The sequence below is a fragment of the Pseudopipra pipra genome, chromosome 22 (assembly GCF_036250125.1).
Source record: "Pseudopipra pipra isolate bDixPip1 chromosome 22, bDixPip1.hap1, whole genome shotgun sequence".
In the NCBI taxonomy this organism is placed as follows: domain Eukaryota; kingdom Metazoa; phylum Chordata; class Aves; order Passeriformes; family Pipridae; genus Pseudopipra; species Pseudopipra pipra.
Genome location: NC_087570.1, coordinates 4,308,434 through 4,326,245, shown reverse-complemented (window position 1 = coordinate 4,326,245; position 17,812 = coordinate 4,308,434). Strand labels below are relative to the sequence as shown.

Below are 17,812 nucleotides of genomic sequence, written 5' to 3'. Positions count from 1 at the left end.
TGCTTTGTGGCTTACCAAGTTTATTGCTCATACCAGGCTGATCAGGACAGTTCCAAAACTTGGTAGTGCCACTGGAGCGCCAGGCACTGTACAAAGTTGAATGAAGGCACAACTCCCTCCCTGGGAGAGCAGCCATCCCTCTCCCTGGTGTCCAAGCCATCCTTTCCCTTCTGGTTTTAGCAACGTGAGTGCCAGTATTCACCTTCCCCCTTTGCAGTTTAGGGGCTCCGTGATAATCGTGTAATTGTTGACAATTGAAGAGCAGCTGAGGGTCACCAGCTGTTTCACTGCAGAGCTACAGGAGGGAAACTGAGGCATGGAGCTGAAGGTGCCTAAAGATGCCCTCGGAGCTCTGGAGTGACCCACTGAGGGATTGTCCCACTTGGACTCTGCGGTTGCCAACACAACCCATCGCTGCGAAGGAAACCGAGAGGAGCGGGAAGCAGCAATGCCTCCTGTCCTGCCCTGCAGTGCCTTTGGCTTGGCTTGCTGCCCTTCCTCTCCTCTTCCTCCCCTGGCACCCCTGGCTGGCAGCACGTGCCCCGAGTGCTGCTGGGCCGGCAGCCCGAGCCGGCTCCTTTAAGGCAGCCCGGCGGGAATTGCGCGGTGCCAGCCTCCGCCGCCAGTGCCGCTCCCGCTTCCCCCTCGGAAAGTTTCCTGCCCAATTGTTATGTGCGATCCGATCTGAAAGTTGCTCTCTAAGCTTCTTGTCACATTTTGACTTAATGAAGTGCAACTGGAGTGGGAATTGGGGTTCATCACGCCAGTCTCACTGCGCTCCCTTGTTGTCAGAAAACAGGGGCGGTTGGGGACCGTAATGCAACGCTGCAAGTCGTTATCATTCCGGTCAGTCTGTTTAACACAAAATTAAACAAAGAACTAATTAGTGCCTCATGAATTAATAAATGCGCAGTTGCCGGGTAGGAAGGGGAGGAAGGAAAAAAGGTTGTTGAAGGAAAGATACTGAAAAAGTCGAATTAGGATGTTGTGTCAAGGGGAAAAAAAAAATCTGAGTCCACTTTGGCGAAGAGTTTGGATCCATTGGTTTCCTTGGAATAAGCTCCCCTCCTCCTCCTGCGTCCTGCTTGCCTGCTCTGGAGCAGCAGTGTACAGCAGGCACGGGGAAGAGGCAGCCTTTCAGTGCTTCTGGGGGGGGGGCTTATAAGAAAGACAGGGACAAACTTTTTAGTGGGGCCTGTAGTGATTGTGGTGATGGTTTTAAACTAAAAGAGGGACAGTTTAACCTAGATTTAAGGAAGAAAATGGTTACAGTGAAGGTGGGGAGGCCCTGGCACATGTTGCCCAGAGAAGCTGTGGCTGCCCCATTCCTGGAAGTGTCCAAGGCCAGATTGGATGGGACTTGGAGCAACCTGGGATAGTGGAAGGTGTCCTGCCCATGGCAGGGGGTTGGACTACGTGACATTTAAAGGTTCCTTCCAACCCAAGCAGTTCTAGGATTTTATCATTTTCCAGTGATGATCTCTAGAAGCTAGAGTTGGTGTCCAGTAGCCAGATATAAATATTTATCCAAAGCATATGTGGGAGCTGAGAGGTGCGGGGTGGAAGCCCTTGGTTGGAAAGGAGGGAGCCTTCAAAGCTGGTCATGGCGAGCAAGTCTCCTCTCTTTGTCTGACGGCTTTTTTCCTGGAGAATCCACGATTGACACAGTAACAGTGTGTAATCTCAGATTAACTATGTCCCAGCAGCGCTCCCCCTGCTCCTTGCCCTCTCCGGCCCCCTCCCGGTGCAGAGCCGGGCAGTGCCGGGGTGTCCGTCCGGCGTTCCCAGAACAGGGCTGGACATGGGGGCCGTGCCAGGCGCCCACCCGGCCGGGCAGCCCCGCAGGTGCCGTGCCGTGCCACGCTGCCAGCGAGCGGGCTGGGCTCTGGCACATTGTCAGGCAGGGAAGCAGAGCTGGGGGAGGGAAGAGTCCATCCTTAAGAGGACATGTCAAGTACAATTAGCGTTATCTGTCTAAATATGTACTGGGAACACAGAATACAAGAGGAGGCCTGGCTGGCTTTAATGGAGACATATGCAAGGTCATATTGCCTCATACAATCCCCCAATCTGATTTGGGGATTACACATTCTAAGTAAATTGGCGTTATTCCTCTTGCATCATTGATAAGCTGCGGCCGAAAGAAGAGGAGTAAGGAAAAAAAAAAAACAATTAAAAACTCAAACCCAAGAACTGACCGTGAGCAGGGGCGAGGGAGTGAAGGCAGGAAGGCAGAGAGAGTTACAGGCAGAGAGCTCGGGAAAGGGGGAGAGAACAAAAGGGAGGGAGAGAAAAAAGAGCGTGACAGAGTGGCAGAGAAAGCAGTGGAAAGAGCAAGGAGGAAAGGGAGAACAAAGGGAAGAAAAAGGTGGGAGAAGGGATGAGAGAGTCAGAAGGACCGAGGGTGCCAGGGTGGGAGAAGCACCTCAAGTGGGGGAGCTGTTACTCCAGCCGTGCCCTCAGCCTTGTTAGCACCAGGATTTGAGTGGGAAAGGAAGGAGCCGGGCTGGTTATGCATCTTCCTCACCCGAGGGGCTCCCTGTGCTCTGTGTCCATCCATCCATCCATCTGGGATATCTCACCAGCTCCTTCCCACTCTGGGTCCCAGCCAACACCAGGCATCTATCTTTGGCAGTGCTGGAGTGTGAGTGACGGGAGGAGCCGGGCCACACGCACGGAGCGCCAGCGCCCCGGACACAGGGGCAGCACAGCGGCCCCTGAGCCCAGTCCCTCTCACTGCTGCCCTCCCAGGGGCTAAAGAGGGTCCCTACAAGGGGCTGGCTCCTGGCACCCGCTGGTGCATCCGGAGAGGGAGCGTGTGGAAAGCTGGATTCAACCCCGGGCTGGCTGTGCGTGACCTCGGGGCAGTTTGTCACTGCACTGCCACTCCGGGCAGCTGTGGGAGCTGTTCTGGCAGGGCTGCAAAACAGAGGCTGCAGGAACAGCCCGAGCACCCTCACCACTGTGCGTGGAGCCACCCCGTGCTGCCGGCCCCTCCCGGCTCTGGGAGAGGGAGGTCCCTGGCTGGCTGTGGATCAATCCTCCCCCTCCCGCGAACTCTCCTCCTGCGCAGGATAACCCCCTCCTGAAGTCTCACGGCACGGCTTTTATGCTCTGTCACATTTTTGGAACATATGGTTTTAAATAATTCAATTTACTTTTCATGTGTTTTGCTGTGACTTTTTTTTCCCCTGTCCCTTTTCTCTTTCCTCCTCACTCTCTGGATTCTCCAGGGTAAAAAATGGGTGGATAAAGGGGTTCAGTGCACTGGGACCCAGCCCTGCACCCCATCATCTTGTGCCCCACTGGTGTGCAAGGGAGGCCTCAGGATTAGCACACAGGTGAACCTCTGTGAAAGAGGGGTCAGCAGAGGAAATGGGAAGATTGGGAAGGGAAAAATTTGACATGGAGCAGAAGGCAGCCTTGGATATGTGGGCAGAGCGTGGTGTAGACCAGCAGGAGGTCTGTCTCTGATACCTGGAGAGCAGGATTCAGGCCAGTAATAGCAGCTCTCTCTATGGGAAATTATTCCCAAGCCTCCTTGGGAGCCTCTTCCACAGAGAAGTGCCAGAGCACGGTGTGTCTGGCAGGGTGTGTGGCACTGTGGGGTACAGCCAGGAGCAAGGAAAGCATTTTGTTCCCTTGTGGAGCCTGAATATCCCAGGCTGGCCCTGCTTGCAGGAGGGTTCTCACCCAGGTGTTGTGAGTTGTCTGTGCCTTGGCTCTTGCTCAAATATTCCCTGTGTGTTAACTGGATCCTTTCTCTTCCCCTTCCAGAATGAAGTGAATTTAGAGCTAAAAACGAGGCAAGAAACCAGGCCTTGAAATCTCCGAAAGGTAGGAGAGACTTCAGACTGCAATGGGTATGTCACTACACCCTCCTGGGTTCTCTTTTCCTCTGCGTGTCTCACACTTATGGCCTGCTCACTGTGGCTGTGTCTGCACTAGAACTTCTGGGGTTGGACCAGTGTTAGTTACAGAGATGGAAACAGAAGAAGGTCTATTGCAGACATGGCCTGTGTGTGTCCTAATCCTGTCTTTGTCTTTGTACACCAATTGTTCTGGTACCTGGTTTTGTCACTGCGGGTTTTCCTCAATATCTGCTCTCCTGCCTCTATCTTTACAGATAAAAAACTGTCTGAGGGTTTTGGTGAGAGGGTACTGCTTCATCTTCATCCATGTGGGCTGGGGGAGATGGATAAGGTCCTTTCACTGAATAGGATGCAGTCTCCATCTACTGTGAAGTTTTGCTGAGCTCAGTTCACATAATTCAGATGGTGATGTGCCTGTTCTCCTCCTCCTCTGGCACAGTTTTATCTGTTCAGACTGCAGCACCGTGGTGGTAGGATGGAAGCAGCTCTGTCTCCAGCAGAATCCTGACTTTTCTGGGTTTTCCCTTTAGCTAGACCGTCACGGTCTGTCTTACTGCAAAAAAATTCCAGCTTCGTGATCTTCTAGAGCTGGATGGTCACTTAATCTTTGTCTGATAAGAGTTAGAGGCCTAAAGCCCATGGGAATGAAAGGTGATTGTGTCTCTTAAATGCCTCTTAAATGTGCTGGGTCAGAGATTCCCTGTGCCACCTCAGATGATGGTTACTGAGAAGTCCCTGCCAAGCCAAGGCAGTTCCTGCTCTCTCTGGCCCTTCCTTGTGGCCCCAGGAGTACCTCAGCTCCCTGTGTCTCCTGGAGAGTTCCCACCCTCTTCCCTGTGTCCCTGCTCAGTACCCCCTGCAGCACTGCCACTGCTGGCCTCTCCCATTGCTCCTCTCCCTGCCCAGGCACCTCGGCAGCTCTGAGGGCAGGAGTGGCCATGGGGAGGGTGGGCAGTGCTCTGCCCTGTGGGACATCCCCTCCGAGGTGCCGGGAGCACTCTCTGGGATCTGGGATGTGCCTGCACTCAGAGCATCCCTGTGGCAGTGGGGACCCCTGACGCCCGGTTCCAGGGAGCTCACGGGCTGAGTCCCAGCGCCGTGCGAGGGGCCCGGGCTGGCTGGGGCGGGAGGGGGCCCCAGGCCGGGCTGGGCAGTGTCAGAGGTGACCGGTGGAAGGCCAGTGTTATGTAAATACCGCTGCTGTAACATGGCAGGGCTGAATGGCCCTGTGCGTCCATCCATCATTGCTGGGGAACAGAAGCCTCCCTGGGAGCACAGGGGGCCGGCAGCGCGGGGCAGGCAGACACAGGCAGCATGTGCCCTACTCATAAACTGTTTGTTTTCTTTTTGTCTCTCTCGTTTCGAGGCACCCCACCGAGAGCAACTCTCTGTTTTGTCCTTGCAACCTCTCCCCCAACCTTCCCCCCACCACTTTGGGCCTTCCTTTTCCTCCCTCTTTCCCCCGGCCCTTAAAAAAATGGGGGGGGGGGAAGGAGAAGGGGAAAAAAAAAAAAAAGAAAGTCCCCAGTTCACATTGCGGCTTCTTTCTCTGACTTCAAAGGCTCCCCATCATTGTTTGGGATCGGCAGGCAGTGGCCCTGAAAACGTGATCACAGCCGGGCACAGTGTAGGTCACCACCGAGCGCCATGCTCCGAGCGCTGAAAGGAACAGGCAGATTCTTCCCTTTTCATGCTTCACAACCCTGGTTACAGCGCTCTGCCTCGCCCGCGTGCTCCTCGCTGCGTGGCTATTCTTGCTCTTTTCTCCTCCTTTGCCTCCCGCCCTCCCTCTCTCTCTCTTTCTCCCAGGTCCCTCATTTCTCCGTCCCCGTGCTCTCATCCTCCCCTCCTCTGTGCCCGGCATCACACACTTTTCACACTTTCTTATTTTCTTTCCATTACTTTTCTTCCTCACTCTCTCCCACCTGGCGCTGCTGCCACTTCTCTCTGTTACGTGAATCACTGTTTTATTTCTCCCTTTTCCCTCTCCCAAAGGCCAGTCAGGAGGTTGATTTCCTCATGCTCCCTGTTGCTGTTTGGTAGCAGCCATCCTCTGACATTTGCCCATGTTTCTGTCTTCCCCTGTGATATCTCACTCACTGTGCCCAAAACTGCAGTGGTTCTGTAATCTCTGGATCAGCCCCAGACAGATGACAGCCCTGCCCTCTCCACGAGGTGTGAGCCCACTGCTCTCATGTGCAATGGGCTTATCCCCCGAAATGTAGCACGGCCTCACATGAGGAGGCAGCACACGGAGCCTGCCAGCAGTGTCAGCTTCCAAACTTGCTCTCTGACTTTGCTGGTTAACCTGAAGGACTTGGCAGGTGGGGTTAGTGTTGTGGGTGGGTTTGGGAAGCCAGACACTGACTTGGGAATGTCACAGGGAAACCTTTGTATCTTGTAGGTCTCACATGGAACATGACACTGATGGTAGTCCTGAGGGCAGAGTTAGGCAGGGATAAGGCAGAGGGAAGGAGGCCCAGTTTGAACAGGCATCCCAGAATACTTCCTAAGCAGCTCTCAAGGAGGGAACATCACCTCATTGTACTGAAGCCTTGGGTGTGTTTGGCTGCACGATGAGCCAACAGCCAGACGGCAACTCCCTGCCTCAGAACATCCCCCCAGCAACACCAGGAGCTTCATCTTGCTGCAGGGGAACAGCCTGGCCTCTGTGCCCCTCCAGCACCCACCCGGGCACAGCTCCCTCCCCGCTGCCCCCGGAAGCGGAGATCTCCGTGCTTGTGCCTCTGGTGATTTGTGAGGTTGTTTTAATGCCGAGGAGCCCACCAGGACTTGTCTCTTGCTAAATAGGCATATTAAGGGACATTGCGGCAGGGGTTATAGAGTAATAATTTGTCCTAATGAGCCGGTGTCACGTTCTCCCCGGCCGAGCCGTGCACAGGCAGGAGCTGTGGTAGGAAGGGGCTGTGCTGGCTGACCTGCCAGCCCAGCCCAGGTTAATGAAGTACTGCACTGCCTGGGGTCAGAGAGCAGGAGCTCAGCCAGGCAGCAGTGGTTCAGGGGGCTGGAGGGGAAGGAGAGGGCTCTCCCCTGAGCTGAATGCCCCAGGGAGGGCCTGTGCCATGCTGGACAGAGCAGCAGGATGCACGTTACGGCACTGGGATCTCCGTGCTGTGCTGGTGGGCTGAGAGCCTCAGCACCCTCATCAAACTGTCTGCAGGCAGAGGTGAACCTGCTGCAGCTGGGGCATGGCTGGGGTTTGTCCTCTGGCCCTGCAGGAGAGCCCAGGCTGATGCATGTGGAAGGAGGCTGAAAGAGTAAGAGAGAAGGACCTCACCTCTGTTACAGGTGCTCCCAAGACTGGCAGGGTTGAGATCCCACAGAGCCAGACCAAAAAACACCAGGGGATAGGTGCAGGCATATGTGGCAGGTGGTGATGAGCAGTGCCTAGCTAGGAGGTTTACACAGAGATGCCAGAGGAAGTTCTCTCTGTCCTTCCTGTTCCCTCTTTCTCCTCCTGTTATGCTCCCCCATGGCTTGCTGAGATCCTCTGCCTTGCACAGCAACTCTGAACTCAAGCAGTTGCTTCCATCCCTTGTGGGAGGTGGGCAGGAAAGGCACAGGGAGTGTTGCCAGTCCCCCAGTGAAGAGCATCAGGGAGCAGGCTGGAGACAGGACAGCCTGGGCAGCTGTGGTTCTGCAGGAGAGGGCAGGAGGAACCAAGAACAGGGAGTCCTGGCCTACCTGCTGCCTTGGGGATCCATGGTCTGCCTCGTCTCTGCGGATCAAACAACCCCGTCCATGCCACACCAGTGCCCTGTGGTCTGCAGCACAAGCCTTGTATACCATCTTCCTCCTCCTCCTCCCACTCTTTGCTCCTTCCCCCCCGCTTCTCTTTGCTTTTCCCTGTCTCCATCTCTCTCTCCCTTTCATCTACTCAGAAGGCTTTACTCTACTTCCTTGTCACCCTAATTGATTGCATTAACCTTTCAGCGTATTGGATTTCCCCAGCACCGTGCAGAGAGCACTGTGCAATATGCTTATAATCCGGGCTGTAATGGACAGGGAGCAGTCAACGAGCCCCTGCTCCAACAGGTTCTGCTGACAACTTCTTCTCAGAGAGGGGGAGAGGGAGCACTGGTGGGACCTGCCAGCACGGGGGTCCTGCAGCCCCTGCGCAGCCTCGGTGCTCCCCGTGAGCAGGGTTCCGGTGTTAGCTTGGGAGAATGGAATCCTTGGAAAAGGATCCAGCATGGGAAGTGGGGAGATGTTGTATTTGACCCTCTTACTGTAATATTTCCTTGTGTCTGAGCACCCCCCTTCTCTGTCTGCTTGCCTGCAGTTTTGTTCCATTTGTTCAATGCTAAATTAATGTGTGCCTTACATTTAGGCACTTGTTGCTGGTGGCAGGATGAGAAGACAGCATCATGGAATCTCCCTCTTTTCACATCATGCTTTCCTCTGCCTTGTCCTTTAATTCCTGTGTATGGGGATGTGAGGGAAGCAGACACCTTTCCTGAGGTTTCAGAGAAAAGCATAGGAATTTTGTGCTGATGAGAAGACCAGCACCAGGGTGCAGAGAGATGTGGAGATAGAAGCCCTGAATTATATCTCTGGCTTGGCCTTGGATAAATCCTTTCACTCCTGGGTACCTCATTTCCCCCCAGGATGTCAGAGCTGTGCTTTCGGTGCAGCAGAGTCTGCAGGAGGGCTGGGGGAGACCCAGGGCTGTTATCCCTGCTCGCAGGGCAAGGATGGGAATGTGGCTGCAGACAGGCAGTGAAGCTACACAGCCAAGTGTCACTGCTCACGCTGCCAGCTAGGCAGGAAATAAACCCACATGATCAGTGGCAAGAGCATGTCAGCCTGTGAAAGGCCTGGCAAACTGCTGGTGGCCAGGGCAGAGCCAAGAGATGCTTTGGCATCCTTTATTTTAGAGGACTGGGATGATGGATCTGCCATAATCTGCTGGCCGTGGTGCCCAGGCTCAGTTCAGCACAATGCTTTGAGCACTGGGATGAGTTTCACTGAAGCCAAAGTCATTTAAGCACATATTTAGGAGTTTCATTTGACATGGACCACAGGATGAGACGCAGACCCTTGTGAGGCCCTTTTATAGTTCTCCTTTTCAAACAGTTTTTAGCACAAGATGGTTCTTCATTTATGGTCGTGGCTCACAGTGTGAAAACCAGCAACAATGGCAGGGTTGCTGATCACTTCATAGGTCTTCAGCTCAAAAGTTACCTCATCTTGTTAAAATAGAGTTACTTTGCCTCTTCTGAAGGTGCTCGTTCTGCCCAGGGGACGTTTAGAAACTTTGCAAGTTCCTGAGCACACCAGAAGGAGGGGACAGGGTTGTACCGTGCAAGGTAAAGGTAAATCCCCAGTCTCTTTGTTTTTCCAGGAAGAAAGGACAGGAGTCAGAGAGAGGGAAAAACTATTCCAGGTGATCATGGCAAAAAGTGGGAGTCTCCTTAGAAGCCAGAAGGTAGTTGAAGGGATGGACTTTATTTTAGGTTAAATAGAGAAGAAATAGGAGCAGGAAGCAAAGGATGAGAAATTTGAAACAAGCAAGAGAGAGAAAGCAAGTGAGCGAGAGCAGCACCTCCTAAATGGAAGGGTAAACAGGCACTCCGAGGCATTAACTTAATTGATTGTTCTGCAACAGGCTGAACGCTGTGTTATTCTGTCGCCGTGGCAACAACCCAAAAAAATTGTCAGCCTGTTTGGATGAAGTGAAGCGAAACATTCTCTAATTTGCGGTGATCCGGGTGTTTGTTTTCCTTCCGAAGAGGCGGGGGCTCTATTGATCTATTGTTTGCACAGAGCTTTTTTTTCGTGGCGATACGGGGAAAGCAGAGCCCGGGGTTTGCTCCCGGGGCAGGTGAGGCTGCGGGGGTGTCTCTGCCGTCTTTCCACAGATCTGCCTGTGCTGGGTGGCCACGTGAATCCAACAGAAGTTCCAGCGGTAGGAACCATCCCAAGGAAGCTGGAGGACAGGGGGAAGTGTCTGGCTGTGATGAACTTGTGATGGAAGTCTTTGGCTGTGATGAATTTGTGCCTGAGCTACTGCTTTGTCCGGTTCTCGTCCCTTTGGGCTCTTGCAGTTCATAATGTCATAGAATCATAGAATATCCTGAGTTGGAAGGGACCCACAAGGATCATCAAACCCAACTCTTGGCCCTGCCTGGGACAACCCCAAAAGTCACACCAGTTCTGTCTGTATTGCAGTCTCAGGTGTTAGGTAGGGTCACCTATAACTGCCTCAGGCACAAGAGCAGCTCTGTGCCCCTACCTGCTCCCTTCCCAGATCCATACTGTTCCATATAATGTGCCTGTGTACAGCCTGTGCTTGTGAGAATGTACTGTTGCACACTTGATGGAGGACAGGAGTCATGTTTGAGTTTGTCCCTATTCCACAGCTGTGGTAAGATAACAAAGTGCCCAATTTGAGCTCCCTGTTACACCAGCAGAGGTGAAATCCCTGGACCAAAGGAGGGGGGATTTTTTGATTTTGTCTCCTGGGATAAGGGGCCAAGCTGCTCCGTGGGGCTGTGCAGGACAGGAGGTGGGGATGGCCGCAGTGGGATGGGTGACTGGCTGCAGACAGCTTGGGGCAGAGCCAGGGTGGGAAGAGGCCCCACAAGTTGTGCAGTGACTTGTGCACCTCGTCAGCAGAGTCTGGCCCTGCACAGCCCCGGGGGCCAGGCAGGAGCTCCTGGGGATGCCACTCGCTGTCAGCACATGCTTGGTTGCAGAGTGAAATGTCGCTGCAGCACTTGCTTCAGCTGGGAATTGTTCAGTCAGAGTGGGAAAGCCCAGGAGACCAGGGAGCAAAGCCCACGTGGCCAGGGGTGAGCAGCGAGGCCCTGGGCCAAAGACATGATGCCAAGAGACAGGGGCTGTGGCAGGGGAGGGGAAAGCTGGCAAAAAGGTGCCTTACAGGTCTGCAGCAGGGGGAACAGGCAATGATGGCTCCGAGCCAGTGGGAGGGAGAGTGGCAGAGGTGGCTCTGGGCCAGCAAAGGAGAGCAGAGAGGGTTTCCTCGTGACAGGGGATCAGTAGGAGGGACAGGCTGCTGACCTTCCTTGTGCATGGCTCTGCACGGAGGTTTCACCCTCCCATTTGGGGCTTTCTGCACTCCCACGGCCTTTGGGCACCCTGGGGGGGAGTCCCATGTTTCCCATACAGGCTCATCGTCCTCATTTCTCCTCAGCAGTGCCCCAGCCCACGCACAGCTAGTCCAGCTGCTGCACAAGGGCTGCCTAGTTGATTCCTAAGATTTCAGGGAGAGCTGTAGAGTATGTTAATGTTAAATGATGGAGAGTGTTGCTTTGTGGGGTGTACAGGGGCAAAACCCCACAGTATATCCCTGCACTCTTCCTGCCTCCCTCCCTGCTCCTTTCTCTGCTGTCTTGGGGGTTTTTCCTTCTCTGGTTGTACTGGTTTTGCTTTATCATCCTTTTCCTCTTCTCTCTCTCTCCCCCTCTTCTCTATTTCATTCTTTCCATCCGGTTTTTAACTCTTCTGCTCTGTTGCTCTTTCTGACAGCGTAGATGTGGGTGGGGATAAGAGACTGTGGCTGGCGGGTGAGCAGTGTCCCCAGGCACCGTGTCCTGCTTGGGGACCTGTCCCCGTGCTCCTGGTGGGTGTGCGTGGGTGGGGGCACTGTGGGCACGGGAGAGAGGACTACTGTGTGTCTCCCAGGGGAAGGCTGAGCTGCCAGTGAAAGTTTGGTGGTTATCAGCGTCGGGAGAAGCTAAATAACCCTGTAACTGGTATGAAGGTGAATTCACGGTCTGGTGAGCACTGAAAATACGAGAGGGCTCTGAGACAGGCAAAGTGTGGAGAGGGGAGTAGAGCTCGCCCGTGGCTCAGGGCAGGGCCGTGTCTGCCGAGCGGTGTGAGGACGTGTGCTGATGCCACACAGAGCATCAGCCGTGGCAACCCGTCTTCTGGGGGCTGGCCAGGAACGGGGAGGGTGCTCGGGACGGCAGGTTCGGAGACAAATGAGACATGCACACAGTGACAGGGCAGGAACGCCCGCAGAGAACGTCTGTGTAGCCCCGGCTGCGGCAGCCACGTGTGACCGCACAGCCCCGCGCACACGCGTGGCCACGAGGCCGTGCACGCAGCCAGACCACACAGGGCACAGCCCCGCCTGCCCTCAGGTGTGGAGGGGCGTCCACAGCTCTGGGATCGTGGGGGCACAGGCACACCCAGCGCTGTGCTGGCTCACAGTCCCATCAAATTCCCCCTTGGTGTAAGTACACTCCAGCCAGGCAGCACAGGCGGATTTATCCCAGCGTATCTTGAATGTCTGTGCAGTTACCTGCTGTGAGTGGGAGAAGAGTTGCAGGAAATCTATTCTCCTTCCAGCTGGGAGAGGCTGATGCCTTGGAGAACCAGGAGATGTGCAGAGAGGAAACCCCCTTCAGCTTTTCACCTGGAGCTGGTAATCTCCTTGCGCCGAATCCCTGGAATGGGGGAATTGCATTTGAAGCTCAGCCAGTGGTGATTTAGCGTTAGACGTTTGCAGAAGAGACTTTGATTAATTCGTAGTAAAATCGAGCAGCACTTGGGTGCCAGCACCACATTCCAGGGTGAGCCGGCGACCGAGGTGCGCGCTGGGCGAGTGCCAGGTGCCTGAGCAATCCCCGCGGAGGTGGCAGCGCCATCCAACCCACAGCCTCTCCCTGCTTGGGCTTCTTAATTATTAATTTATTTTTCTCCCTTCCTTGGCAAAAAAATAGTATTTGGTAACGACCTCAAATTGCAAAATGCTGATGATTTGGAGAATGTGTCACAGAAGCTCCAGGGTGATAAAGGGGAGACGAATCCCAGCCAACAATCCGGCTCAGCCAGTTTGCCTATTTATTAAAGAAAAAGCCCAGATCATTAACTTTTTTGTTGTTGTTCTGTTTGCGGGCAACTCCCTGCTAGCAACTTTCGGGCGCCCAGTAAATTAAACCGAGTATCGGCCTGGTTCGGGGCAGCCTGAGCTCCTGTTTAGAGCTGGGAGATGCGTTTATGTTAGTGCATGAATAAACCCTTCAAGGTACCACGCAGAAGTGCTCTCTGGCATAAAGGCAGTGTTGGAAAATCCTCTCTCGCTGTCTCGTGGAGGGTCAGGTATTGTGACTGGAGAGCTGAGCTTCGCTTCCCCTCCCTCTGCTTGCTCGCACAGTTAATTGCCCCTCGCCACGTCCCTGTGCCACGGTGGTCCCCGGAGAAGCAGGGCTGGAAGAGAGCATCTGTAGGCACAGGCTTTGTTGGTTCCCCGTTTGCCTGCTTGGCTTGGTTGTTGAATAAAGAACAGTTTAGGGATGGGCTTGCCTGCCTGGTGCCTCTGTGAACTCCGAGAGTTCCCTGTGCTATCAGGGAAGGGTGATTACGTCCCCCTCCTCTGGAACATCCCACGTGTTCGCTGAAGTAGTGCTTCAAGCTAAATCAGTTTGCTGAGGGCTCCAGCTTCCCTTAATTCAGTGTCAGGACCGGGCTTGCATGGCTATTATTCAAGGAGCTTTATCAGGAGCACAAAGCCAGCATCTGCCCTCCTGCTTCCCTCTGGGCATCACCAGCTCTTCTGCCCTGGCTTTGGCACATGGAGACTCGAGGGACTGCCTCACCGAGCCCATTTGCAGGCAAAACTCGTTTCAGCTCCTAGAGAGTCTCCTGTTTCCCGGCTGCGGGAGCACCGTGCCCTGTCACCAGTGCCTGGCAGAGCAGCGCGGGGGCGCGGAGAACTGGCTGGAACCCGGGAGCTCGTGTGGGAAACAGGAGCAGAGGCACTGCTGAGATTGCCAGCCTCTCCCCTTCCCTCTTCCAACCCAGTCGAGTTGTAAATAGAGCTGGATCTTAGGTTTTAATCTCAGCTGATGTCCAAGCCCTTTCCCTCAGAGGTAGCCACCTTCCTCCCTAGGCCTGGCTCATGTCCCTCCACACTCATTTCTCTGGTGAAGCCTGCCCAGACCCGTGCTCACGTGGGTGCTGATGGGAGGAGAAGGGTATTTTTCAAGGTTTCTGCTGGGTTTTTTTCTTCTGAAATACAAGGATGTGCAATTTTTTTAGTTTCAATTTAGCATTGGAGAATTTTATAATTTAGTAATTAAAATCTCTGATAGGCTTTAGAAATTGCAGCTAATTGAATTTAATGGGAAGATGATTTTCAATTTTATTTGATTACCCGGACCCCTGGCATTGGTATTTATGGGAAAAAAATGGGAAATGTGCTGTGTGGGCTAAGATGGCATAATTGAATTAGGGCTAATCGGATTTCTTCGTCATGAATTTCACTATAATTTTCCTATAATTTTCCATTAGATATCTAGTTTACAAATATTCACAAAGAAATGAAGCTCTTTCGGAATGGAGATTGCTGGCTAACAGGATTACAGGGACGATAGCTCGGCACTGCCAGCCCGGGCTCCTTCAGTAATGCAATCGCTGCGTCTGCCTCACACTTACCGCCCGCCGCTGCTCCCCGCACCCTCCGGCCCCTGCCAGGGCTCCCGGGGGGCCGCGGCCGCGCTTGCGACGGGCTGTGAGCTGGCTCTGCACGGTGTGTCCGTGTGCCATCGGCCCGGCTCGCGGGGCTGTGCCGGGGCTGTGCCGGGGCTGTGCCAGAGCTGTGCCAGGGGCTGTGCCGGGGCTGTGCCGGGGCTGTGCCGGGGCTGTGCCAGAGCTGTGCCAGGGGCTGTGCCGGGGCTGTGCCGGACTGTACCGGGGCCGTGCCGGACTGTACCGGGGCTGTGCCAGAGCCGTGCCAGGGCCGTGCCGGCGCGGCGATGGGCTCGCTCAGAGCCCCTTCCGTGCGTGCTGCCACATCCCCGGGCGGGCAGCGGCGGTGCTCAGCCAGCCCCGCTGCACAGGCAGGGCCAGCCCAGGCGGACAGGCGGGTGCTGCAGCACAGGACGCCTCGCCTGCCCTCCCGGTGCCGTGGTGGGGATCCTGCTGGCACAGCCCAGAGGAGGAATGGCAGTCGGTCCCCGCTGTGTGCAGCCTGGGGTCTGCTGCCCGTTTCTTACCTTCTCCATCATCTCCCCTCACTTCCCTGCTGTCACTTCTAATGAATGTCTGTCTCACTTGCTCCATCAGGAATAGTCCCCAACTCTGCTCTGTACCCATCTCAGTGACCCCTTGGGAGCAGGGCTGACACGGCCTCTGCCTGTGATGGGGCAGGTGGAGCAGAGCAGACTCTTTGCTCCCTTTGCCTTCCCTCCTTTCTCCTCTTGCTCCTGCCCAAGCCAGGCCAAATCCAGAGTGAATTTATGGAGACCAGCCCTACTCCTCAGACAGCTTCAGAATCCTGTAAAATCCAGCTTGTCTCTCTGCCTGTCCCATCTCTGTTGCTTGCTGGGCTGTGTGTTGAGAGCCCTGTGTGCCAGTGTCCTCAGCCCACGGCAGGACACAGTTGCTGAGGGGCAAGTCATTGTCCTGTAGAGTAAGTAGGGTAGCAGCTCCTCTCTACCCAGAGCCCCTTTGCATCTCCGTGGCATCCGGCCTTCCACATGTGTCCAGAGCAGGACAGTCACTGCCAAACCATCCGTGACGATCCTGCCCTGCCCTGGGTGCCCAGGTGGGTGTCACTCTGGTGTGCCAGGACCATACACACGGCAGTCACATGTTTGTGCACTTACATGTGACTCTGTGTGTGCGTGCACATGGCAAGTGCTCACGTTTTCGTTTGCATCCAAGCGTGTCTGTGCAGGAACACAAGCTGGTTTGCAGCTCCTCTTGACAGAAATCACTGGTTTTTGTGCTTGCCCCATGTTTTACAGCAATGGGTCTTGCCCAGTCTGTGACCTATCACTGGGCAGTGGTTTCCTGGTGCCTCTGGAGTTCATCCCAGTTGTGCCAAGCTAGGGCTCGGGGGCTTTGTGGGGGCAGCTTTGGGCTGGCTCAGGGTGGCACTTGCTGGGTTTGCAGGCAGAGTGCCTGCATTTGAGTGCCAGGTACCTTCCCTGTTGGCCGCGATGCCTGGGTAGCACTCTGCCCTTGCCTCCTCGCCCTGAAATCCCCAGGCTGCACTTTTAATCACTGTAGTAAATTGTAACTAATTGTTAGCGCATTCAAACCCCTGCCACTCCTTCCCCCCAAGTCTTCTGGGCCCCTGTGGAGCACGAGGACATGCCGTGTACGTTCAGTGCTGTATGGTCCACTCCCGCTACAGTCATTCCCTCTGGGCAGTGGTCAAGAGATGAGCAGTATTTGGCTTCCAGCAGATGCTGGAAGCTGTGGAGTGTCTGAAAAAGCAGCAGACACATGGCGGGGAGCTGGTGTCAAACTCTTTGAGCAAGGCCAAGGAATGGCAACTGGCAGGAGTGATCCCAGCAGAGCCCCACCCAGCACAGTGAGACTCGGCACAGCCGCTTTGGCAATGTGTTCTGGGGCACCATGTGCCAATAATGTGATTGAAACTGAATTGAGAAGGAAGGAGGGAAGGAGAAGGAAAGGGAAAGAAAGCACGGATTGTCTGCTCCTGCCGCCCAGGCCCCGAGGCCTCCGGGCGCCTCCCTTGACGAAACAGAAATCAAACAAAATTACAGAAATAGGGCAAGAGCATTTGCCTAATAGACTCCCCAAGCAGGAGCAGGAGGAGGAGCAAAGCGCTGCCAGATCTCCAACCTGCAATCTGGGAGCCAGCGCCCTGAGCCCACATGAATCCAGAGCACGGCCCCAGGCCCCGGGGTCAGCTCCAGCTAAGGAGGGAGAAACTGCCAAGAAAATAGGCTAAGCCTAAGAAACAAAGGTAGAAGAGACACAAAAAGGGGGATGTCCCACATATCAGCATGACTCACTCCCTGCTTTAGCCCTGGCACACTGTCTGCGGGGAAAGCATTAAACTGTAATAATAATAATAAATTAATCATCCTTCCCCCTCCCATTGCACTTTTCATCTGAGGATCTCTGAGCACCTGGCAAACATTAATTACTGAGAGCTCCTGATGCCCCTGGGAGGGTGTGAAGGGACAAGGAGAGATCACTTCACCTGCCATGAAAGGGCAGCCGTGGCTGGGGTGGCTCTTGCTGTGGCACAGCAGCACAGTTCAGAGCAGGGTGAGGGGTGCTGCCTTCCCTCAAGTGCTCCTGGGGTGCAGGGGGGCACGGTCAGAGGCAGCCTTCCCTCAAGTGTATCCATACCCTGGAGGGATAGGGGAAGGAGGGGAAATGCTGCTCTTATGGGGGAAACAGGGGTCCTCAAGGGAGCAGAAAGCTCCAGAGCCCCTGAAAGAGGAAAGAAACAACTTTTCTTGGGTAAGAGGCAAAGGAGGGAGGATGGGGAAATAAAACCTGATCCTGTGACTGGAGATCACTGAGATAGGAAATCAGGCCTTGCCGTTGCGTCAGCTGCAGGGCGTGGACTTCACCTGAAAAAACACCTTGGCAAGTTGTTCCTGCAAGGAGGAGTGGGAGGGACAGTGGGAAGTCTGCGGAGGGGATCCTCCGGGTGTGTTTAGGTTGTGTGTGTGGGTTCATGTGTGTCATGGTGTATGGATATGTGTGTATTTGAATGTCAGTGAGCACAGAGTATCATTTTCTTTGTGGAGTGCATATGCATGTTGCGTGTGCGTGCAGGGATGGGAGGGGTGGGGAACATTTGGATACTGATGTGTGAACGTGCTCAGCTCAGTGCACGTAGAAGAACAGGTATGTTTAGAGGGTCTGTGGGGCTGTGTATGTGCAGTGACACATCCATGTTAGAGTGTGTGTTCCCCTTCGTAAGGAGGTGGAGATACAGCTGGGGCCACTCACTCAGGGAACAACAGCAGTGACCAGAACTCCCACTGCTTAAATATTAAGTTCATAGGAGAGGCGAAAATGGAGAAATCTGTGTGATGTGAAATGCAGTGAACTTACGGGACTTGTCAGCAACCTCACACCTGGAAGGAAGCGTTGGGCCCAAACTGAGCTCCTACAGAGCCAGCACAAACATTTCTGGTACTGTCCATCAGTTCCCCATGTGGAATATTCCCTGG

At 54.5% G+C, this 17,812-nt stretch overlaps 1 protein-coding gene across 12 annotated transcripts in view; it reads left to right on the top strand.

Moving 5' to 3' along the window:
* CASZ1 (castor zinc finger 1) overlaps positions 1-17,812 on the top strand; it is a 276,669-nt gene that overhangs the window by 168,030 nt on the left and 90,827 nt on the right. For 8 of the 12 annotated variants that reach the window (XM_064678557.1, XM_064678561.1, XM_064678552.1 and 5 more), the window contains one exon: positions 3,778-3,863. Coding sequence is in view for 2 of the 12 variants with exons in the window: in XM_064678561.1 (XP_064534631.1) it covers positions 3,860-3,863 (4 nt within the window). In the remaining 10 variants the exon portion in view is untranslated. The remainder of the gene's footprint in view (positions 1-3,777; positions 3,864-17,812) is intronic. The other 4 variants (XM_064678565.1, XM_064678558.1, XM_064678564.1 and 1 more) reach the window with 1 other exon arrangement.